We start from the raw sequence: 23,830 nt of genomic DNA on the forward strand, positions 1-23,830 counted from the left end.
CCCTCTCATCATCCTCATCACCACTCTCGCCGTCATCTGCTTTTGTCTGACTTTGACTTGTAGCCGTAATTGGAGGGCATGTCCAGGTCAATTGATAGCGACTTGTCCCATCCTTTCAATTGGTACATGCTTCCTTCACGGTAGGAAATAGTAGTACGCAGTGCTTGCACATCGACCTGGTTCTCTCCACCTTCAATCCAGTTTCTTCTCACTTCGCATTCACCTTTGCCTTAAGGGATTACGAGCAGCTCCAAAGACGTCACAGTCAACAGCCAGGTCACCTGCATTCATTGGTTATCCACTGAAGCAGAAAGCGACAACAGCCTGGCTCAGAAACAAGGCAACATCGGGCCATCTCTCCAAGGCTGTCTTCGTCATGAGCAACTTCAACCCCCTCATATCCAATGGCACATGCTATTTCTCCACGGACAAGAAGTCTGACGAGAGTTTTATTCCATGCGGCAATGATGCGCTGGGAAGGCAAACCTGCTGCGGTGTGGTATGTATGAGACAGCACCCAACTCCAGGTATTTGTCGCTTTCCTACCAAATGGTTAGCTAACCGCAAGCAAACAAAATCCACCAAAAAAAATTGAACAGGGTGACAATTGTCTCGGAAACCGAGCCTGCTACAATGGCGCCTTTGGGTTGACCTACCTCGCTGGCTGCACCGACCCTGAGTATCAGCACGATAGCTGTCCGGACAAGGGGGACCTTTATGAGTCGCCGTGGACTGGGCTTGTGTATTGCAATGGCACTTCAAATCAGTGGATGGCATGCGAGCAGAGCAACAAGCCTTCGGCTCTCCGCAAAGGTGACTTTTGCTTTTGCCCTCGCGAAACCGAGTCTCGGAGGATTGTCTTCTCTGCACCGTCCACCCTCGTCAATATCGGGTCCCTACCACCAAAGATTAGCAGCTCTATTCGGTTTGAGAATGGCTTCGTCCCGACTCAGCCGCCAGGCCAGACGACAGTGACGATGCTCCCGCCCACCGGCACCGGCCCTGCCAACAACAGCCCGCAAGAGACGAATCCTGCCAACAGTCAAGGAGAACCCCCAAGTAACGATAGTGGCGCCGGCGGTCTTTCCACGGGTGCAAAGGCTGGCATCGGTGTCACTGTCGGTGCAGTAGCCCTCATGGCCCTGGCCGCTTTTGTCTTGATCTTCATGCGCCGCCGGAAGCAGCAGGCCGCAGCAACGCCCAATGAGAAACACCCCGAAAATGGCATATTCGCATCGTCTGCACCGCACCACGGCGACGACGATGACCACTTCGCGTCAGGCTTCGGCGCTAAGACCGTCGGACCCAACAATCACCTCTCGATTACGAGCAGCAGCCACGGCACCCCTAGCATGATGACGGGCGTTGCCACCCCCAATACCCCGGCCGTATCGGAGCTAGACTCGTACGCCGCGCGGCCCTGGAGCATGAGGAGCGAGCTTCCGGGAAGCGACAACGCTGCTGGTGGCTGGGAGTCGCACCAGAAACACGCGCCTAACGCCCAGCCCGTCACGCCTGTGACCTCCGAGCATGCGCAGCCGGCAGCATCTCATTACCCGGGCTTCCGACCCTACCGACCTCCAGGAGACCCCCTTGCAGCGAACGGATCCGTATCCCCGGTTCCAGGTTCGCTGGTTCCCGGCGGAGGGGCAAACATGTATCAGCAGCAAGGAACAAACGCGCAACAACAATCATCCAGGCCCGGTGCGCTGAGTCCGGTGCATGAGCTGCCCTGATTTCGTGTCATTTTCTTTGATCATAGACTGCGAGGAGTGTCCCCAAGGAGGAATAATCAGCATGGGGAGGGTGTGCATGGAAAAGATATATAATCGACGTTACTCTTGGCTGGGCGTGCAAATTGGGACAGTAAAATAAGTCCCTCGTTTTGTTTTCATAAATACCCACACCTGCGTTCTGCTTCCAGCATCTTTGGCCGTTACGCATTTGCGGATACCTTTACTTTCTTGTTTTCGTTTTCTCATGTACATGTTTTTTTAGTGATGGGTCGGTGTGGTAGTGAGAGCCTCAGAACTTTAATTTGTTTCTTCTTTTTCTTTCGAAACTCTACCCCCGGTCCAGGCTATGTCATAGTGCCCTCCGGCTCCCCACATAGCAGCACCAATGAATCAATAACACCAGGAAAATACCTGACGCATGTGTGCTGGTGGAGCTTCCTCGCGCGTCGCCCATGTCAAATTGAGTCGAGGCTATCAGCCCTGTAGGCAGGCAGCCATGCCTATTTGTGGCTTGTTCGAATGCAGCTAAAATAAGTTTAGCCTGTGACAATGAAAGTGGTAGTGCGTTTTTCCTCTTCCATTTTCTTTTTCTTTGTGTGATTTGGCTGCCGAATTCTGACGTTGTGTCTGACCTTTATGGACTTGCCCAATGGCATCTGCCTCAGGAGGACAAGACCACAATGGAAACACGTCCATACACGCTCGTCTCCGCCACAGAGGCATCTACACCCCGCTGCCGGAGGGAAGTCGCTGTTTTCGGCTCTTAATGCTAAATCCCGGCACAGGAGATGAACCGCTCTCTGGTCAGCTCAGGATTGGCTCACTCCATGGTGATAATGATGACGATGATGATGATGCTGGGGAGGACGACGACAATGGCCATTCGCGCCTCACCTACGACGCAGTCTCGTACGTATGGGGCGATGAGCTGCGAGATACCCGCTCCATCACCTTGAATGGAGTCGTCGTCCCCATTGGCGCGAACCTGCACTGGGCTCTGCGTCGCCTCCGACTCCAGGACGAGTCCCGCGCCCTATGGGCCGACGCTCTCTGCATCAACCAGCGTGACATGGCCGAGCGCAGCACCCAGGTGGCTGTCATGGGTCTCATCTACAGTCGCGCCCGCTGGGTGCTAGCATGCGTTGGTTCTCAAGATGTCGACAGTGGCGCGGCGGCCAAGATAGCGGGCCTGCTTTCTACTTATGCACCGGCCATGCGATCCCCTGCCGGACCGCCCGAGGCATTAGAGCAAGACCCAAGGTGGACCGCTCTCCCTACCTTGCTTGGGAAGCCCTGGTTTCAACGCGCCTGGGTACTTCAAGAGGTTGGTCTGGCGCGAGATCCGTGGATCGTGTACGGCGATGCAACCCCCAGGAGCTCGCGAGCCGTCCCAGACGGCAACGAATTCATCAGTTACCGTGACCTTATGTACGTGATGGAGTGGCTCAACACCCACGCTGCCGACTTTGCGTCCAAGGCGGGTCTAGGCTGCCTGCTCATCCACATGCGCTGGACGGACTGGACATTACACAAGGCCGACGAGCATCAGTACAGATTCCTGGACTTGCTGGACCACGGGGCTTTGTTGGGCTGCAGAGATCCTAGGGACCACGTCTACTGCTTCCTGGGTCATCCACTGGGCAGGACAAACGATGGGAGGCCGCTGGTGGTTCCAGACTACCACAAGACTGTCACCCAGGTATACGAGGAGGTGTCGGCGCTGCTGATCCGGAACGCGGGTGTGAGGAGCCTCTGCATCGTCGAGCACAACGAGGCGTCGATAAAAGCACCATCCGTCCCGTCGTGGGTCATACGCTGGAACATCAATCGCGTGGCCAACAACATTTATTGTCACCCCAACGACACCTTTGCAGCCTGCAGGCACGACGACAATTACAACAACGTCCAGCCGGAATTTGTCGGCCAAGACGGTCGCGTACTGAGAGTCAAAGGGGTCGCCATCGATGTCATCCAGGCCTGCTATCGTATTTGCCTCCGTCGCGAGTCAAGGGTCTTATACTTCAGACGGGACGACCGATCCAAGTCGTCACCCTCGGTCAGCCTTGAGGAGTTGATCGCAGAGCTTGAAAACCACGCGACGCCATATGCATACGCCTCCTGGCCACGCGAGGAACACTCCGTCCCCGGTGTGGCCAACCAACCCGTTAGCGGTGGCAACAATCGGGCGGCCAACCTCGCGCTGACACTGTGCATGGGACAGCTAGAGGACACGGATACGGTACTTGCGGGCGAAACCTTGACGCTCTTACTGGGTGCGCTTCGCAGCAGGCGCGGGCCGCGGGCCAAAAGACGGAAACAAGAGGATCCTCCCGCCCATGTCGAAAACCGCATCCACAACCTCTGGCACTGCATCGAGGCATACTGCGACGGCCGATGCTTCTTCGTCACCTCGAATGGTTACTACGGTCTTGCGGACTTGGTTACAAGGCCTGGAGACGTATGTGCAGCAGTGCGCGGCAGCAGAGTACCATTTGCCTTGAGACCAGGACAGGGAGAGTGGAGCGGCATGGGAGGTAAAAGGACAACAAAAGAAGCAAGGAAAACCGTTTTCAGGCGGGTGCGGTTGGTTGGTGAAGCATACGTACATGGGTTCATGAGTGGGAGGGCAATAGATCTGTTGAACAAAGGAGACCTGATGGAGGAAGCCATTGATATCTGGTGACCCGAATGGAACGCCTACTAATCTGATATTTGACGAACCTAAATATGGAACGAAGCATATTATTCATTTTCCATCACTTTGAACTGGCCTTTGTTGACGAGAGCCCTCGAGGCAGCCCGAGAACTGTCGAGATCAGCGTGAAAGTAACCAACCGCTACGTCCTCCTCGCCCTCTACCTCTCTACCTCATGGCAGGCACGCCGCCCTCCATGGTCCTGCCAGCCTTTGGAACCTTCAGCACACCAGCATCTATCAGATCCGCCGCCAGCCTGGCCAGCAGCCCATCACACCCCTTGGCGACAAGCACATTCACGCCGACCGGATACAGCTCGTCATGGGCACTAATGTTGCTTCTCGCAACCACTTCACCCAGAGGGAACACGCTGTCGGGGACCTCGGCGAACACGCTGGCGCGGCTCGTGGCGAAACCTATCGGCACGCTGGGCGGGCCTGAGTATCGGTTGCGGTACGACTGCCCGGAGCCGGTGGAGGCGGGATACAGAACGATGGATGACGTGCACTGCGCCTCATCGGACACTCGGGGAAGAACCAAGTCATTAAACCAATCCTTGAAGATTGTCTTGTTACGGAGGGCGTCGGAGAGGGCAGTCGCAGGCAGGCTGTCGCCATATGCCCAGCGCGCGAGGGGAGCCGGGTTGACAAAAGGTCTGCGGCCGTCGAAAGCGGCTGATATTTGCGATAAAAAGAAAGAAAGAAAGAAAGAAAGATTGTTAATAAAGAAGCTCGAAAAGTCAAAGGGGGTCAGGGTCACGAATTGATGTTTAGGGTTGGTTCATCAGACTCACCGGCATAGTCCCGGTAGAAGGGATCCCGCACCAGCTCCGTTTGGTGTTTGCTGATGATTACAGCGTAGGTGGCCCCGAACATCTGAGACAACGTGGTCCCCTTGACGTCGGCTGGACCGGATCTTATCCACTCGTTGTTGAGATCCATGGGCTCAACACTGCTGTCATTTCCCACAAGGCTTGCCAGCTTCTGAACAAACCCATTCAACAGCACTGCCCAGGGCTCCGTGGCGTTGGCAGCCGGGAACCCTACGGTACGGATGCGCTTTGGGTAGCTCGCCTTGACAACCGAAGTGTAGTTGCCTGAAAATATTACATTGTTGGCAACATCCCAAAGATGGGGATCCCGCAGTAGGAAACCGACCGTGTCGAGCGAAGGGGACAGCGGCATGGCGCCGTCGAGGGTGACCAGTCCGTGACTGGGACGGTTCCCGAAAATGCCGCCCACGCTGGCAGGCCCGCGGATGGAGCCACCCGTGTCCGACCCGATGGCAATATCAAGCCAGTCGTAGCTCGCCACCGATGCTCCCGCACCCGAAGATGAAGAGCTCGGGTCCTGGTAGCCATCGCCGCGTGGGTTGTACGGCGCGTGGTAGTCAACCCAGTCGGCCGTGGGACTCTCTCCGTTGGCGAACTGGCTTGGCTTTTGCAACCCGATCATGACGGCCCCGGCGTCGATGAGTCTCTGAATGGCCGGTGCCGTCTGCTCCGCAGCAGGGTACAGCTGGTACCAGGCCCTGTTGCCATTCGACTGCTTGACGCCCTTGAGGGCGAAGATATCCTTGACTCCTATTCGCACACCTGCAAGCGGCTTATCGGCCGTTCGAGTGTAGTAGAGCCGACTGGGCACACCGATGGTCAGGGATGATGACGACTGAACCTGGGCCGACAGCGGCTGAAAGCCACCGTCTGGGCGCTGCAGCAGGGACGTGGAGAAGGCGCCCGCGAAGTCGACGTAGAGCCTGTAGACGGGGAAAAGGCGCCCAGTTGCGGTCTCGAGGAAGTATGGTCCTGAAGGCACGGCGCTTCCAGGGTGTGCGTCAAGGGGCAATATGACTGATCCTGAGGTGCACGAGTTGAAGATGACCTGGTTCGAGACCGCATCAGCTCCAGCCAGGAAAACGGCATTGATGAAGCCCCTGTTGAAAACGTCGTCGGTTGATGTCCAGTTCTTGAACAGAGCGGCCAGATCCGACTTGACCGTCGGTGTGCCCACCACGGTCACCGGCTTGAAGCCGAAGACGGTCGGTACATTGCTGAGGTCGTCAAGGCCTACTGTGACATTGGCAGCGGGAAAAGGCGAGATATAATAGTCAATTTGGTTGAGCCTTACGGAAATGCCAGTGGACTCTAACTTTGCCGATGCTACGAAGGGTAGCGCAGCGAGCAGCAGAAATAGTTGGACGACAAGGAAACCGAAGGAAGCCGGATGACGCGCCATAGCTGCTGCGCCTTTGGTAGTTGGACAGAACGCAGGCTTCCACTCTGGTTCGGAACAACGTCCAAGTCGTGATCCGAGGCTACAAGGGGAGGACGGGGACAGACCGGTCTTGTACTGACCTTGTTAGCCATGACGGAGTCGAGAGAACAGGGAAGCAATATATAATTGGATTTCAATTAGGTCTACACTAGATTAAGCAGATAAGCAAGTGATTGATTGTTCCTCGAAATATCGCACGACATCTCCGAAAAAAGTGGTGCGTCCTGTTACCCAACAGCAAATCCAGGCTTGGCAGCGGGCCGCTTATCTAGCTAGACATATACCAATCACAACAATAAAAAAAATACATGGTTGAAGCAGAAAAAGGAAGGAGCAATATTGCGGCGGGTGTCTAGCGAGGAAGACCGGCCTCCCTGTCGGTGATGGTGCGGTGTGCTTTTGGGGGTCAGCGCTCGCCGATGACGGGGCGGGGGTCAGCCAAAGTCGTGGGCCTTTTGTCATCATAAATGTAACGGTAAAGCCTGGGCAGATAACCCCGGATCAGGAACGGTTCTAGTTTTGGCGTAGTCTGCGCAGTTCAAGGATTTGTTTATTGATATCTTACATTACCCAACCGGCAAACTCGGCGTCTCGCATGCCCTGGCTGCCTGGTTGTACCTGCATACCATCAGTATTTGAGTACTTCATAGGAAGGAAACCACAACAATGACTTTAACAAAGATAGTGTTGAAAAAAAAAAAAAAAAAAAAAAATCACGTCTTCAAACTATAGGAAAACCCGGCCGCCAAGGCTCGAGTAAACTTGGCAAGCGCATGGCTTTATTGCTCCCTTGTATTAACGTAAGAAGTACTTTGTCTTATGAATAGCTAGGTGGTTGCTTTGATAGAGACGAACATCAGTTCCGATAAGCACTGTGGCAGTGCAGGGAAAGGCTATTCCCCCTTCTTTCAAAACGATCCGATACTAAGAGGCCAACAGTCGACCTAATATGTCCGCCAAAGTGCATACATATATGCTTTGAATTCATGTACATGGCATGGAGAGAGATACCATGGAACCAAAGAATTGTTTACAAAATTTGCTACCAACAGTAAGTCACGTGTCTATCCAAGGTCAGCGACGTCTCCGCTTATAGCTTCAAGGTGTAAAAATGTGGGGCAATCACAGTCAAAAACAGTCAGCCACCGGTCCAGGGACAGTAAGCACCCGCCTGTCACAGCCTCCTTTTCTCTCTGTCTCTCTGTGCCCATTCCCCGAGCTCTTTCGCTGCGCAGCGCTGTACGGGCTGTCCAACAGCCGCCGCTGACTGGTTCTGACTGGGTGGGATTCCACCACCCCACATCAATCACACTGAAGCCTTGACCCGAGGCACCAAGACCCCGTGGAGTCAGAGTCGAGGCGTTGAGCCCTTCTCTTACTCCCTTGGCCTCATTTACGCGCCACGCCTTGTCACTTCCCGTCCCCTACGCGTCTTAGTGGCCATGCTGCCTGTTGTGCATGATATGCTGCCATTCCATCTTTGCTTCCATTTAGGTTAAAACAAGTCTATTTTCTCTCATTTCAACACACACTCCCCTACCTTGGCCCCTTTTCCTTCGTCTGTTCATCTATTTTCCTTTGTATCTTGCTGTTGAGTGCAACATTCATTGCCTTTGGCAACAGGTCTTCTAGTAGGCTAGAAACTGATATTGACCACTCGATATCGGTCACAACTCCGAACCCCTCTTTTTTTTTTTTTTTTTTTTTTTTTTTTTTTTTTTTTTGACAAAGATGGCAACTTCAAAAGACTTGGATAGCCTTTCGAGGCAGACAACAAGACCAACACGGGCCAGGGACGATGATGATTGCTGGTCTGTCTGCTCAGCTGACAACGTATACCCGTCCGTCGACCATCTCTCCGATTTGGTATCTAGGAGCGAGTCCATTCTGGCGAGCCTCAACAAGAAAGACATTAACCTCCCGCCAACCAATTCAACCGATAACGATCTCGATTACGAGAGCGACTATGGGCCCCCCGGTGGCTCCATTGGGAGGATGCCCAGCAGGAGATTTGGTAGTCGCAGAAGCAAGAGGGTTAGGAACGTCTCAGATGTTCCTTTGCCCGAGATCAAACCGCTTTCCATCCGCCACCCAGAGTTCAGAATCAGCAGCGCCAGCTCGGCCCCCAGCAGGCAAGCGTCTGTGAGCACCGGTCCATCTGTCAGAAATCAGTCACTGTCCCCCTCAACTGAGCAAACCGAGACGTTCGAAGAGGCTCTTGCCCACATGTCTGAAACTCCTATCAGGACCCCACCATCAAGATCGTCAAGCAAGACAACTAAAAATACCATTGCCAGCAACCTCTTTCGGAGCAGCAGCGATTACTATTCATCCAGTTCTACTGTGAATGACGGCCAAAACACTCGCAGCGTCAGCACCCGGAGTCGTTCCTCGTCAATGGCCAAGAGCCCTGGGCGGCTGGGCCGTTCAAATTCTTCAAGCCTTCGCCGTCTGGACGAAAAGTCTCTTGACATAGGTGGCGACGCTGATATGGTCGATATTCCCATCGTTGATGACGATGGCAAACGCGAGACGCTTGCTATCACCCGCGGACTGGCTGCGAACTCCATCGACCCCGAAAATCCTCTCCCTCCCTATAATGCGTTCTCGCTCTACGGCTCTGCTGGACAGCCAGGCGCAAGCCAGAAGGGGGAGTCGGCAGGCGGCATGGAAAAGGAAGGGAGCGTGTTATATACCATACGTCTCGTGGTAGTCATCATGGCCCTTGTCCTAGCCGTTTTGGTCGTTGGCCTGAACATCAACATAATCACGCCCACAACCCCTCGCCAATCCAAGAATGCAGCGGACTCGCTGAAGGGCACCACCTGGTACGTCTCAGCTTATCTATGGGGCCTCTGTGCGTTTCAGCTTCTGTTTGGGCGACTATACATTGAATACACGCCGCACTGGGTTTTCGCTGCTGCTCTCCTAATCTTTGAGGTCGGCTCACTTCTCGCTGCAGTCGCTCCGTTCGAGGCCATCCTCATCATGGGGCGCACGGTCCAGGGCGTTGGTGCCGCCGGCGTTCTCTCTGGTGCGCTATTTCTCGGCTCCCTCGTTGCGCCGCTCACCATGAGGTCAATGATCGTGGGCATGCTAGGTGGAACGGCTGCAGTGGCCATGATTAGCGCCCCTATGCTTGGCAGTGCGTTTGCGGCACATTTGAACTGGAGATGGTGTTTCTACACCAGCATTCCTATATGCACCGTCATCATTGTGATCATTCTTTACTGCCTGCACGAGGTGGGCAAGCCGAGATCATCCCCACGTGCGTCCGGTGTCATCACAAAGGACATGAACCTGCGACAGAGGTTCCTTGCCTTCTCCCGCAAGCTCGACCTTTTGGGTGTACTGATTCTGCTGCCGCTCGCTATCAGTCTGCTGCTCGCACTCCAGCTTGCTGGGCGCAAATATGAATGGAACTCATGGCTTATCATCATCCTGTTCCTCGTCACCATCGTCTTTATCCTTGCGTTTGTATACTCTCAGCACAAAGCTGCAGACGACGCCCTGCTCCCCCTTCGGTTTTTCAAAAAACGGACTGTCATTTCGAGTTTCTGGTTTATGCTTTGCATTAGCGCTGCCACGCTAGTCGTGACAAAGTTTGTATGTCCTCCCCCTTGTCATCGAGCTGTGATCAATTTACCAAGAAGAGGGCATACTTTGCTAACGGTTGCCGATGAGCTCAACAGATCCCCCTCTGGTTTCAACTGATTCTTAGTTACCCAAGCGCTGTTGCGGCTACCTGTTTATGGCCCATGCTTGTCGGAACCATTCTGGGGGCCCTTGGCTCCATTGTCTTCGTCTACTGTTTCGGGCACTACGCGCCATTGCTAATCTTTGGAACCCTGCTCATGTCGGTAGGGGCCGGTTTACTAACAACATGGAACGGGGCGACTGCGGGCTCTATCCTCCTTACCGTGGTTCCAGCCGCCGTCGGCCTCGGGTTCGGTACAGCCTTCCAGCAGCCTTTTGTCGCCGTCCAGGCATCGCTTGCCGACAGCGACGACCTGTCACTCGGGTTTTCCATAGTCGCTTTCGCTCAGGCGCTTGGCTCCTCCATCATGATCCTCATCGCCGAGAATCTCTTTGCGAACAGCCTGGCAGATACAATCCTCGACAAGACTGGTGTTTCCGTCACACCTAACCAGGCTCTCAAGTTTGACCTCATCAAGACAACCGTGCAGAAAGCTAACGGGGCCACAGCTAACCTCACTGACGCTTATAACAAATCATTTACGCAGGCCTTTGTTCTCTCGGTTGTTATGGCGGTGTTGTCCGTCGTCGGCGCCCTTGCAGTTCGCTGGCGTAATGTCAAGGAGGCAGAGCGCAGGGCGGCGGTTCAGGCAAAACTGACCATGAGCGAGAAGCAGCAGAAATACCAATACCGATCTAACAACCCCAACTCATACTCTCCCCGTGACAACCAAGCCTCGATGGCATATAACATCATTGACAGCAGCAAGCAGGGTAGCCCTGGTGCTCAACTACCACAACAGCACTTTTGTTATGAGCTCGACGCCAGCAGACCGCAGCCATATGACCAATCTGGGGCCAAGAAAGAGTCTCCATACAGCCAGAGCAGTCAGCAATTTAGCGTCGGTACAGTTGCAATCAACCACAGCAGCAGCAACAGCAACAGCATGCAAGACGGTCCCAGTGTCCAGGAAGCTACCGCCGGCTCGGAGCCTTACCAATCGTCACCGTACGAGATGCAGCGTACGCAAGGCTTGGGCCTCAGCGGCGGTGGCTTCTACAACGGCGTTGAGCGTCAAGCCTCCACGTCGTCCACTGGAACGAGCCATCGGCAGTTCAGGGGCATCTACTGATTCTCAACCAGTCAAAAGCAAAAAAAAAAAAAAAAAAAAAAAAAAAAAAAGAGTTCGCTAACCAGATCATCCTTTGGCCACATTACATACGACCTATCAGGGGTCCACTGACTTTGCATAGTGCTCTCCAGCTTCAGAGAGCTACCAGGAAGGTCAGCACTAACCAACCGATTTTTGAGATTTTTTTTCTTTTCTTTTTTTTTTTTTCGACAATTTACTCCATCATTTATATACCACCCTGCTGTCGCCTCTGCACACAACTCTAGCTTATAGGTTTTTTTTTTCGGATCTTAAGGGGCTTGCTAAATTTTTCTCATGTATTTTTATGGCGCAATTTACAAAAAGGTCGGCGGCGTTTTGGGATATTTAATCTTGGCTTCAATTCTTCCGGGAGCGCCCACCGCGGCTGCATTCGCCACGAACGTCGGCCGTAGGAGCAACCCCATCATCCCCTTTTTTTTCTCTTCAATTCGGTTCTTGAGGATAAAGGGCTCTACTTAGGTTACAGTCCCTGGCCTAGAACTTGATGTTTTACTTATTATACTTGGGTTTTTGGGCTTTAGTTTTTACAGGCGTTCGATCAATTGATACCCCCTTCCAGTTCTTTAATGCGAATTTCCTATCTCGTGTTATGCAATTTAGATGTGACCATATTTGCTCTTCCAACAAAGCTTAGCAGCAAACTGGTTTTTAGATATACTAGCAGTAGTGTCTTGGTCCCTCGTCAATCCTGCCCAGTTGCCAAAAACAATCAACGGATCATACACAGCGGAAGATGAAGAGAGTACTCAAAGTTATGGTCAACATACATAGCATATTGAATTCCAAAGCACCGATATCTCTGTCAAGATATTTCCAAACCCTTAAACGCCTTGCTTAAATACAAAACAATCCTGCAATGTCCAAACGCCACCAAAAAAAGCCAAGGAAAATAAAGTCAAATATCATCTTACCCTCTGGCCACTGAGCATACTGCCGTGCGTCCTTTTGGTTTTTTTTTTTTTTTTTTTTTTTTTTTTTTTTTTGCTTACTCATTTCTGGTGCCCCAATACTGATCTGAAATCGACTCCGTCGGCGCATTTCCAAACGCAGCCTCCTTACGGGCTTGCAGAGCCCTCGCCTCCCTTGCCGCAGCTCTCCGCTCTGCCCACGAGGGCATCTCCGAGTCTTTACCAATCAGGAAGCGACCCGGGTGCGCGATGGCCAGCACAGCCAGGCACAGCATAACAGGTGCAGCGTCCAGGAGGTATTGCAAGATTTGGGAGCTCGCTAGGCCGCCACGCGTGTTGCCGGCGATGATCTGGCCGGACTCGGCAAGCCGGAAGCACAGCCTGACGGCTATGAGCAGCACGACGATGTACATGGCGGCGTGCAGGAACTTCCAAGAGCGCCTGACGGGCCCTTCAAGGGTGTGGTCCCCATAAGGGTCTAAATGTGCTCTCTCGGCCTCGTAGGCGATCATGTTGAGGTGCCATGCTGACATGAGGACAAGGAAGATGGCTGTCACAGCGAGCTGCAGCGATAAGCCAGCCAGGTGCAAGATGGCGCCGCGACGCATCTCTTCGGGGGTCTTGACCTTGTGGTTCGTGACGAGAGCAGCGCCGAGGAACTGCAGGACGAAGGCTAGGACGTCCGCGAGAACGAACACCTTTGAGAGGACGTGGGCACTGAACATGAACAGTCTTTGATCCGGGGTCCAATACCATACCTGGCGGGCAAAGGTCATGTAGACGAAAGCTGTGATCCAGAGAGGGGCAAGAAGATAGAGCATGGAGTAGGCAACAGCAAGGGGTTCCGACTGCTGGTCCTTGGCCCCGATGGCGTGGACCACGAAAGCTGCCGACTCCCAGATGCTGCCCATGATCAAGACCCAGGCGTAAGTCTTTCGGGTTGTGAAGGCGAGGACAACATGGGTCACGGTCAGAATGCAGAAGATCACGGCGGCGGCAAGGGCGGGTGCAAAGGAGATTTCGGTAGCGTAGTTGGAATTGCAGGCGGTGGGCGGTACGCGACCGTCGCTACCAGGGACGGCATGTGCGCAGCCAATACTTGGTGTCGGGCCAGCAATGGGTTGTTGACCAGTGATCGTTGGCGTCGGCTGCATCACGGATATGGGCCTACTGTTGTTTGGGTGGCAGGCGTGCTAGCTCTTTGATGTCACCCTAGATGGTGTCGGTCGTTGTCATAGTTAGTTGTCTCCAAAATCTGTGAAAAATGAAACGGAAAAGGGAAAGAACAGCTTTGAGCTGAGGGCTCGAGGGCTGGACTCCCTCTTGGTTAAGTTGGTATGTATGGGAAATGGCACTGAGCTGGCGTAGTGTACTGAAAAGGATCTCACTTACTATGAGAATTTGTAGTGGGGGATCCGCCACGAATTATAGTAAGCTGTGTCATGTTCCGCCAGGGGTTTTGACGACTTGTACTGTTGGAGGTCTTAGTGATGCTGTTGGGTTCGCAGCACGAAAAGAACGGAAACCCAAAAAAAAGCTGTATGGATAGGAAGAATGTGAGCAGTAACTCCATACCAGAAACTTGTTAGAATGAACTGGCATCGGTCCTAAGGCTGATATGCTGGCCATTACTGTGTAAGCGCGAATAGGCGGGGACAAACTGTTGCAAGCAGTGGGGTAATCAACAATAACTTCAAAAGAAAATAAAGAAAAGATGAAGTATTGCTTGAATTCCTCGGCATATCAATTTATTCAGCGAAGCAGTTGTTGATCAGATAGAAGCACTACTGCCCTGTGTTTGTGGCACGAAGCTGCTTCCGGTTACGCTACCGTCTTCTCAGAATACTGCAGTATATCGCTAAAGCTTGAAGTATGATAATATTGGCAATCAGTAGCAGAAAACCCCATGCGGGTGGTTATGCTTTTTTTTTTTTTTTTTTTTTCCTTGTCTGGCATGGGGTAGGATAGTAACAGTTTTCTAACCTCCGTTATAAGAAATTTCCTATAGCAGGCAGAAGCTGATGAATATTGGCTATGAAACCCATCCATTTTATGCACGGTTTTGACATTGTTATATGAAAAGAGTGGCCCTTCGTGGTACTCCCGGTAGCATTGCGGCAGTGAGCACCCCACCAAGAGACGACCCGGATGGGACGCTGTTTATTCCCCCGCCCCCAAGAAGGGGATAGCATAAGAGTAAGCTGGAGACTAAGGTCGGCGGCGATCAGGAGCTCTAATCCGGCACTAGGTACCCAGGTAGCAACTAGCTTGATAGCCAGGCTTTTTCTTCTTTGAATCCGCAGGGACAGTAAGTGGCTTTCTGGCAGCCCTGGTCGGACAGTAAGTAATTTCACATGACAGCCTGCAGTCAGTACCACACCGCCCGACACGCACAAGTACAGTACACCACACTACATTACTCTAAGTGCTAGTCCAGTCGCAGTGTTCTGGAGCTCCGTACTTGCAGAATTACTGTTGTGTAACAGCATTCCGCGAGATGTATGAACCGATACAAGAACAAGTCGTAATACCCTCATAGAGGCGGCAGATACAGATTGTGTCTCCAGTTGTGGCAACAGCCTCTGTGCCATATGTGAACACGAATGGGCTCGAGATCACTCCAAACCAGGCCGTCGTACCCCAGCGATTTTTTTTTTTTTTTTTTTTTTTTTCATCACCTCTCCAACGGCATTATAACAAATTAAACAAAACACGATCTACACATGAACAAAACACAAAGAAAACACCGAGCCCCGCACATCCATACAACATGTCAGGGATTCATCGCAGGTTGCTGGCCGAGATCATCCTGGCATCACCCGAAATAGATTTACGGTTGGGTAAGTGGCAGGCACGCAGGCCCTGTCTGGTACTGGCTCTCCACACGCGAGAGATTTGGAGCCTTGACGTCTGCCCCGCCCTACTAACGAAGCCTTCCAACACAAGTCTACTGTGGTTCATATCAGACCGAAGGGAGCCTGGCCCAACCGAGACACCAGAACGAACAACGAGGTAAGGAGACGGTGGCTGCTAATCACTAACCTACCTTGCCACTCTCAAGCATATACATGATCGGACCCTTCAGCGTTTACGGCAGTTTGAGAAGAAGGATGCTGACAAAAGCAAAGAACAACATTGATCAATGTCTGGATAGGATCCAGATCCATTCAGTCTTTGTGCCTGGCCGCTACTGCAAGGGGCCTGCTAGTCCGACTCTGGGGTCGAATGGTCCGCAGCAGGCGCTTGTATTGCAAACACCATATGCTCGCTGCATCCACTCAGCCACCCACACGCGGGACGCTACCTCAACTGATTATCGCTGAACAAAAGATACATGGGAACAGGTCAGCACCACCCGTCTCTGGTTTGATCATTAACTATCTCGCTCTCGATCGGCGAGCCCTATCGCGACCACATTATGTTAAGCGGTAAGACCAGCATGAATGGGCATACGGAATGCCCATTGTCTCAGGTACGCCGTGCTCTCCTGCGATATATTCTGATGAAGTCAGCAGTGAGGTCAACTTTGTTGGTCATTTCAGCCAATTTCCCTGGGGAGAAGGGAATTAATTCGGTTCGCCTCATTTCCTCCGCTGAGGTAAGGTTGGATGGGGGCAGCACCATTCTCCATTGTTGGTCTGTTTGTCTGCCCGGAAAGTAAAAACAAGATGATCATGTTCATCCGAACTCCTGGTTTATTTGATCTACGATCGACACCATCATCATCGTGGAATGGGACTGCAGCGTCTGTGTGCCAAGTCAGGGGAGGTACTGTATTGCAAGACCTAGAGGACATGAAGCAATCGGTCGGGAGACAGGGAACCCAAGCTTTGCTGCCTTCTTTCCCATGCATGCATGCACCCATCGACGGGAAAAAAAAAAAAAAAAAAAAACAAAAAAAACAAAAAAAAAACAGAGGCTTAGGCATCCCAGAAAGGGCCAAGCGGCTCCATGTCGGCTTTGCTGACTGGCTTAGCCAGGGTCCTGTCGTGGCTTGTACCTTTTCTCTTACTGCTCTTAGCACTTTGTGCAAAGCTTGCTGACTGGTACAAACCTGAACACACGCCCCCCTAGTTGTGTGTGGGGTCTACGTGTCAAGTCGGTCGGGGTTTCATTGGTCAACTCGATATCCAGCCGGGAGAGCTGAGATTGCGTTTCTAAAGCCCACAACGGAGGAGATTAAACGTAACTCAAACCGTTGTCAGCCTTACCTACCTGAAGCGGACCTAGCCAGCTATGGCTACCGTATCTACCGTACATACAGCCACGGCCTCTTCTCATGGCCCGGGGAGGGCTAAAAAAACACGGTTCCCGGTATTTGGTTGGTTGGAGCTTTGCCCTTTAGAAAAAGGTAATTTACCAGGTAGGTGGGTAGCCCGAACCGCTCTACGTCATGTGCTATTCTCGGTCGCTCTTGGTCGACTTCGCCCACCCGACATGGAAACTCAGTCAGCTGGGTAGGTAGGCAAGGTAGGCACAAACTTGAGTCACTACTTTTTTTTTTTTTTCGGCCACCATGAAAATGCCATAATAACAATACAAGCAAGAGCATGGGCGATTGAGCTCTGTAGAATTTACCTTATGTTCTGGCATCAACGTTAACTGCACGATAATGACAAAAAAAACTTACGTTGGTTTGATGGTGTCGAAATGCGAGTGATAAGACAAGGCCCCACCACCTGAATTGTCACCAGGCTAGGCTTTTAGCGTTGATGGCAGACACCAAAAAAAAAAAAAAAAAAAAAAAAGATAACAATAATAACGACAACCAATTGCTGCGCATTCTGTTTATTCTATAGCAGAGTAAGGCGCGGGCACTGCTCACTGTTGGGGCTTTGTCATCTTACTGTTTTCTTCAAGTAAGGCACCAGGCGCCGAGCCTCCCGCCCAAGCCTTTGCATCTGCTTACCCTGGGCGAATAACAATGCCTGTTTATGGACCCGACACACCCACTTGTACATTAGCGGGGCCAGGATCTCTGCTGGGGTGCGGTAGGCATCTGCGTTCGTGCCTGCCAGTCCGGTCATGACCCTGTCATTGCTGTTGTGTGTGCTGCACTTCTTCTGTAAACTGCAAGCTGGTTGGTACCTGCTCGCTGCTCTCCAGCGGCTGGGGTCTTCTGCCTTGCTTTTCTTGCCCGTAAGGCGACCAACACCCACGCCCCCTCCATCCGCCTCACCACGCCCCATAAGGGCGGGCTAGCTGAAGATGTCTTCCTTTCTGTCATTCGGGCCTGAGCCTTGCTTCCCTTCCTGATTATAATATCCAGCCGGCTGCCGTCCTGTTTCTCCCAACCTCTTTTGTTATCCCCGTCTTCTATCACAGCTTCAACCAACATCCATCGTCAACCACTAATCACACTATCAACAGCAGTTACGACAGAGAATAGTATAGAGAGGGCATCGACAACAGCTCCTCTCTTTCTTTTTCCTTTGTCCTTATTTCCTTTGTCTTATTTCCTTGAGTCTTGGCTTTTCTTTGCGTCTTATTTTTCTATTTTGCCTTTTTCACAATGTCGACTTCATCTGCCATGAACAACAATGGTAGCAATGCCTGCAGCAATAACAACAGCCGAGCCCAACAGATCTCATATGCCGATCTTATGAAGCCCGATGAGGACTGGCGTGTCCTTCCAGATGCTGCCGAACGCCGGAGGATCCAGAACAGGCTTGCACAACGTGCCTACAGTATGTGATCACCACCTTGGCGATGATATGTTCGACTTTCTTTTCGTTATCGACATCCATGGCTGACATTCACCCTCTTTCTTATCCAGGGCGTAACATGCGTGACCGCACCAAAGAGCTCGAGAAGCTCAAGAAGGAACTGGCCACTTTGAAAAAGGACCCTGTTGGCCAGGCTTCTCCCCGCATGTCTCCCCCGCAGCAGCCAGTGGCCACCATGGTGTCGGCTCCTAGCGACGACTTCATCTTTGACGGTACTATGTCTTCGGATATGGGCATGGCTTCCGCCTGGACCGAACCCTTCCCCTCGACCCAGTTCGAAGCTTCCATTAACATGGACTCGTACTTCCCCCAAGTCCCCGAGATGGCCCGTCCGGGATCCAAGCGCCGACGCACCAGCATATCCGAGGCTCACATGCCTCCTCGTCCCGGCTCAGGCAGTCTTTCGATCGGCGCCATCCACGGCCACCAGCGCTCGCGCTCGCACACGCCCATATCCTCACCGCCCATGGTTAACGCGGCCATGATGCAGGACGGTCTTGCAACTCCCCCCATGGCCGAGTTCTTCCCCTCGCCTTGCAACTTCAACCTTGGTTCCGACATGACCGGCCAAGCAAGCCTCTCTCAGGCCGACGACATTCAGCCCTTCACTTTGGATGGCTTCACCAACGACTGCAACGGCGACAACAACAACACCACGGCCAGCAGCTCTCTCGACCAGGGTCTCTGGACGCCGCCCATGACCGGCAGCCTGTACGGCTCCTTCCTCACACCTCCGACCCAGCACCAGGATGGGACCTCGAGCCCTCCCAACTGCTGGCAGAACAGCACGCCCTCAACTGTCAGGAGTGAGAACATGGGCCGCTCCCGCAGCTGCTCTTCAGCCAGCAATGTCTCGCCTTTCTCAGCCGCCACCAGCCAGTTCTCTTCTCCTGCCCTCAGTGCCACCGCAAAGACCGTACAGCCCAGTGGCTTGAACCTGAACATGGTTGACACCACCAGCCACGACAACATCTCCATGCTCCCTACCATTGACGGCAACACGGTCACCACTCCCATCACCAACCAGAGCCAGTCCAGCTTGTTGCACCTCGCCGTTTCAGGCGGCCACCTCTCCGTCCTCAAGCTGCTCCTGCAGAGCTGCGAGATTCCCATCAACACTCGGGACGCCAAGGGCTACACTGCCCTCCAGCGCGCTGTCTTCGCCGGCAAGATGGAGATGGTCACCCTTCTTATCGAGCACGGTGCCGACTTCAGCGCCGGCCGCCAGGACGACGGTGTCGAGGCCGCTGCCGAGCACGCTGCAGTGGCATAAACTGGTTCTTTTCTGAAGCGAGGGCTATCTGTTTGCTGCAATGGGGAAGATCCTGGGAGGGATGAGTTGTGTATGACCAAGACAAAAAGAGCCAGAGTCATCCATCCACCTTGTTGTGGTTGTGTGCTCGCGGTTGTAACGATGGCGGGAAGCTTGCTTTCCGATATGTCTCTTCAATTCCAAGATATCAATTTTACCTCGAACGAATTTATTCTGCCTTTTCACACAAAAGACACAAGCACGTCACCATCGAACTTTTCTTTTGTTCAGCATTGCGAATGGAGCAAATTGGGCGTTCTTCTTCTCTTTTCCTTGAGTTTCTTGTTTCTGGGGGTTTCGTTTTTTAAGCATAGCATAGCATTTGCGGGTTCTGGGTTCCTGTTCTTTTTTTTTTCTCTTCTCTACATTCACTTTGGAGTATGTTGGGTCACCTCCTTTAGGGTTTATTTGCATTTTTTATTTGATTTCTTTCCTGCTCTCATCGTCTTCTCGCATATACCATAGCATAGCAACCCGGAGCATATGGGCCAAAAGGATGTAAATGCAATTTTTGGTGTTTCTTTGTTTTCATTTTCGTTCGGATGCCTGTGTTCGTTTTCCCGTCGTTACCGTCCACTGCAAAATTATTCATGAGGTCATTTCGCCCCAGCAAATGTAAGATCCCGATCCGGCTCGCTCTCACGTCTGACGCTTGATCGATGCATGCATGCAGTGACCACCACCGTAGCCGCCCCCATTACGCTCCCATAGAACCATGCACACACCGTGGCACCTGTGGCGCCTGCGGCCTGCTTACGCCCGTCTAGGCATCAGCTTGGCTTGATTGGCCAGATCGTTGTTCCTCGTCACTTATTTTCCCCGGCTCATGTTCCTAAATTAATCACCCGTCACCCAACACCGCCGCAAACTCGCAGCTCTCGAGCTTCAGTCGCATTTATAAGGGTGTGAAGGAGATAGGAGACATAGCCCGGGCCGTTGGGTACTTGGGTTTGCATTGAAACCTGAGATTCATTTCTTTCGCCAAGGGTTTCGCTCCTCCATTTCTCCTTTTTCTTTTTTAAACCGGCATTATAATTTTATCTTCCCTCCACACAACAACGACAACCTTAAAACCATTTACGGAGTCCCTGTTATCATACAAAAGCCAACAGATTTCTTAGTTTGCCTGCTGTAGTTTCCATTGCCCTTGGTCTCAACTGTGGTTGTTTAAATTCCTTTTGCTGTCCGCTTCTGTAACAGCTGCGCAAAAGTTCACTGCAGAACTGTGCCAGTAAGCGCCGCCCATGATCCTGTCCAATCCTTCGTAGCCGCTGGAATTCTTTTGCGGGAGATCCCAAGATCCAGAGGTTGAGCACTGCAGTCTGGCAGCCAGCACAATGACATTTGGCCAGAGGCTATGACCTGGTCTCGTGTTAGTGCTTCCAGGGGCCTGGCGGAGAATGACGCTGATGATGCTGACGATGATGACAATGTCAACCCCAAATGATTTGAGTCGACATTGACACCCTTCTAATTTCCGGTCTGCAACCAAGCCAGCATTTACGGCCTTGACAAAGTCAGCGCCTAGGACACAGCCGAATCCCACAACCTACTTAAACTTGCCCGGTATAGAATGGGATAACAATCAAGAGCAAAATACCAACCTTGGAGCCGCTCTACCAATTTTCCAGCACACATGTGATTTGGGTGCCGGGGATGTGAACCCGGACTCTTTCTTGGGCGGTATCCTCTGGATGCGTAGAGTCAGTGGAGAGTCCATGCTGTTCTAGACTGTTGTCCCCTTTAGCTAGTCACAATGGGAAAGTTGCGAACCTAGACCAGTGAGACCTCAAAGCCCAGCCCAGCCACTTCATTAATTTGGTGAAATACTACAACTGTTGCGGTCAAAATGGGGCCATACAAGAGAGAGTAAAGTCGACCGGGCACTTGGAAATCCACATCGTCACCAACCAGTTCACGGTCGCCCTACTCGAGGCAATTTCAAGGCCTCCCCGGGCAACTCAAAAGTCTGCAGTATATCCATAGAGCTGGCCTCATGCAGCACAAGCTCCCTCGTGACCAGGTTTTCGTGCAAAAAGTCAAACGGGTCGCCGGGCCACGTCGATACGGATTCAAACACAGGATCCAGGTCGTGCCGCGTGAGCCGCCGTGCTACACGCTGCCACGTCTCAATAACCCTAGAACTGACTCGAAAGTGGCTTGGATGTTCGTCATCATCCACATCGACCGTCTCTCCTACGACGCCCATATCTACGTCGCCATCCGCGTCCTCCAGCATGCCGCTTAGACTGATATTGCCGCCGTTGTTATTGTCGAAATTGTTTCCCACGGTCGCCGTTCCGCCGTCGTTGGCATTCGGCGGCCGCCAGCTGCTCGACCAAGCACTAGACCACGAGATGGCCGTCCTCGTCTGCGTGGCCTGGTAGCGGAACACGGCGCCACCGCGCGCGTCTGTGCTGTATAGCTCCATGACCTGCAGCTTCGGCATTCGCATCGCGGCTCTGCCAGCCGCCTGCAGCAGCTCGTTGACATGCTCACTGCCGCCCTCGCATGGGCTCGGGTTGAGGAGCGCCGGCGACGTCAGTGTCAGCCAGCGCAGCTCGTCCCAGGATGGCAATGCTTCACTCATACCAGACTCGGGCCTGGCGTAGAAGGGCTCGAAGAAGTCCCGAGCATCTATGAGGCCTGATACGGCCAACTCTTGGAGTTTCTGGCTGGGGCGGATAAATAGCAATCCCAAGCCGAGAGGGGCTAGCTCCGGGTAGTCGCCAGGGTCACCTCCGCCAAACTCATCGCCACCACCAGGGTCTCCAAACGCCCCGTTCCCCCCTTGGGCCACAATCGGTTGCGACGGATCATTAGCCGCCGAACCGGGTAGCGGGAGATTCGAAAGAGCGTTGGCAAATGCCTGCACGAGATCGGGCGCCGAAGGCAGGTTCCAGCCGTTGTTGGCGTTTTCGTTACTGTCGCCGGTGCCGTTCTGAGAGTCCTGATTGTTCCCGAAATCGTCATCATCGTCAAAACCGTCGTCGTCCTCGTTCGCTGTTTCCCAGCCGTCCTCATCGGCTACGCTCTCATTGTCTGGCCCGTGCCAGTTCTGGCCATCGCCGTGGTGCACATGGTGATGGTGGTGGTGATCGTGATGGTGATGATGATGTACGTGGTGGTGGTGGTGGTGGTGGTGGAGGTTATGCATTAGGTCATGATCTTGATCAATACCGTGTAGGTCTCCTTCTCCATCCAAGTCGCCAAATAGGCCGCCATTCTCGTCCATCCAGGCGTCGTCAAACTCGATGAACTGGTTGGGAAAGTGCCGCCTAAACTCCCTACAATGTTCGTAGATGCTGATGCGCTTGACAGTCGACGGCCAGTGTCTGATGTAGCGGCCAAAGGCCTCGTCAACGTCGCACTGCGAGTCTGCATTGAGGAAGTACCACGGCTCGTACCGGATCTCGCAAACGTTGGGCAGACTGTCGAAGATGGTCAGGAGGGCCTGCGGTGCAAAGTACCGACGGGTACGGCGAAGGATGGAGAAGGTTGTGACAACGCCAACCTCGGGCAGCGGTGAAGGGTACGAAAACTTTTTGAAACCGTCGACGAAGCAAAAGTCGAGCTCACCGACTGAGTAGTCGTTGTTGGTCATGATGCCCTGGTCACCAAACGACCACTTGGGGTCGCCGGGACTCTCGGCCCCGAGTTCCAGCTCCAGCGGCTGCTGTGGCAAGCGTCCCCACTTCCTCAGCGTCGCGAACAGGTCGTAGACGGCTGTGGTAAAGAAAGCATTGTTGTCCTCCTCCTCGTCCATCTTATCCCGCTCCGTCATGCGCCGCCGCGGCTTGCTCAGCTGCACGCGGAACCAGAGGTGCCTGAGCATAAGCCGCCGTGCGCCCCGCAAGTAGTTGTCGAAATCGGCAAGGTGCTTGGGTTTGATGTGCAGGTCCCTGAACATGACAGGCTCGAGAGCCTCCTGCCAAAAGCGACAGACGGTGACATATTGCGACAGCCGCGGCTTAGTGTGCAACAGCTTTTGCGCCTCCTTCTTCTTGAGTGCCACCAGTGCGTCTAGCACCATTTGCTGTATTTCGCGCGGAATTGAATTCCAGGTCGCCATGTTTTTTTTTTTTTTAAGATGGGAGTTTCGTTGGTCGTCGCAGTAGCAGATTGGGCATGCAATGTATCTAGGTAGTTACACGTGCGAGCGTTCTGACGCCAGGTCACAAAGGCATCGATCGATCAAGACTCGACGAGGTGCCGACCTTGGATCGATCCATCGACGGTTTCCTTGTGGGTGCAATTGTTGAGTTGCGAGCCCACTGGGGGAGAGTCAGGTTGTTCAGGCGGTAGTGGT

The 23,830-nt window shown here is 53.0% G+C and overlaps 8 protein-coding genes across 8 annotated transcripts; 4 read left to right on the forward strand and 4 right to left on the reverse strand.

Annotated features, from left to right (window-relative positions):
- Positions 1-334: 334 nt before the first annotated feature.
- On the forward strand, positions 335-1,736 carry PpBr36_09997 (uncharacterized protein; the record flags this gene model as incomplete). The annotated part of the gene is made up of 2 exons (XM_029897112.1): positions 335-499; positions 600-1,736. The coding sequence occupies exons 1-2, from the start codon at positions 377-379 to the stop codon at positions 1,734-1,736; spliced, it is 1,260 nt and encodes a 419-aa protein (XP_029745277.1). The 5' UTR covers positions 335-376.
- A 649-nt stretch (positions 1,737-2,385) lies between these two features.
- On the forward strand, positions 2,386-4,419 carry PpBr36_09998 (uncharacterized protein; the record flags this gene model as incomplete). The annotated part of the gene is made up of 1 exon (XM_029897113.1): positions 2,386-4,419. The coding sequence occupies one exon, from the start codon at positions 2,386-2,388 to the stop codon at positions 4,417-4,419; it is 2,034 nt and encodes a 677-aa protein (XP_029745272.1).
- A 180-nt stretch (positions 4,420-4,599) lies between these two features.
- PpBr36_09999 (uncharacterized protein) lies at positions 4,600-6,796 on the reverse strand (the record flags this gene model as incomplete). Its single annotated transcript, XM_029897114.1, has 2 exons — positions 5,225-6,796; positions 4,600-5,105 (listed from the first exon to the last, which is right to left on the reverse strand). The coding sequence occupies exons 1-2, from the start codon at positions 6,663-6,665 to the stop codon at positions 4,600-4,602; spliced, it is 1,947 nt and encodes a 648-aa protein (XP_029745271.1). The 5' UTR covers positions 6,666-6,796.
- Positions 6,797-8,435: 1,639 nt separating this feature from the next.
- PpBr36_10000 (uncharacterized protein) lies at positions 8,436-11,533 on the forward strand (the record flags this gene model as incomplete). Its single annotated transcript, XM_029897115.1, has 2 exons — positions 8,436-10,310; positions 10,397-11,533. 2 exons carry the CDS (start codon positions 8,436-8,438, stop codon positions 11,531-11,533), a joined length of 3,012 nt encoding a protein of 1,003 aa, XP_029745266.1.
- A 1,027-nt stretch (positions 11,534-12,560) lies between these two features.
- Positions 12,561-13,637, reverse strand: PpBr36_10001 (uncharacterized protein; the record flags this gene model as incomplete). Its single annotated transcript, XM_029897116.1, has 1 exon — positions 12,561-13,637. One exon carries the CDS (start codon positions 13,635-13,637, stop codon positions 12,561-12,563), a length of 1,077 nt encoding a protein of 358 aa, XP_029745265.1.
- Positions 13,638-17,057: 3,420 nt separating this feature from the next.
- PpBr36_10002 (uncharacterized protein) lies at positions 17,058-17,672 on the reverse strand (the record flags this gene model as incomplete). Its single annotated transcript, XM_029897117.1, has 2 exons — positions 17,058-17,069; positions 17,433-17,672. The coding sequence occupies 2 exons, from the start codon at positions 17,670-17,672 to the stop codon at positions 17,058-17,060; spliced, it is 252 nt and encodes an 83-aa protein (XP_029745072.1).
- A 323-nt stretch (positions 17,673-17,995) lies between these two features.
- On the forward strand, positions 17,996-23,548 carry PpBr36_10003 (uncharacterized protein; the record flags this gene model as incomplete). The annotated part of the gene is made up of 3 exons (XM_029897118.1): positions 17,996-18,170; positions 18,260-19,473; positions 23,186-23,548. The coding sequence occupies 3 exons, from the start codon at positions 17,996-17,998 to the stop codon at positions 23,546-23,548; spliced, it is 1,752 nt and encodes a 583-aa protein (XP_029745264.1).
- On the reverse strand, positions 20,675-23,593 carry PpBr36_10004 (uncharacterized protein; the record flags this gene model as incomplete). Its single annotated transcript, XM_029897119.1, has 3 exons — positions 20,675-20,936; positions 21,126-21,247; positions 21,452-23,593. 3 exons carry the CDS (start codon positions 23,591-23,593, stop codon positions 20,675-20,677), a joined length of 2,526 nt encoding a protein of 841 aa, XP_029745263.1.
- Between the last annotated feature and the right edge of the window lie 237 nt (positions 23,594-23,830).

This window comes from Pyricularia pennisetigena (assembly GCF_004337985.1).
Source record: "Pyricularia pennisetigena strain Br36 chromosome 7 map unlocalized Pyricularia_pennisetigena_Br36_Scf_7, whole genome shotgun sequence".
Classification (NCBI taxonomy): Eukaryota; Fungi; Ascomycota; class Sordariomycetes; order Magnaporthales; family Pyriculariaceae; genus Pyricularia; species Pyricularia pennisetigena.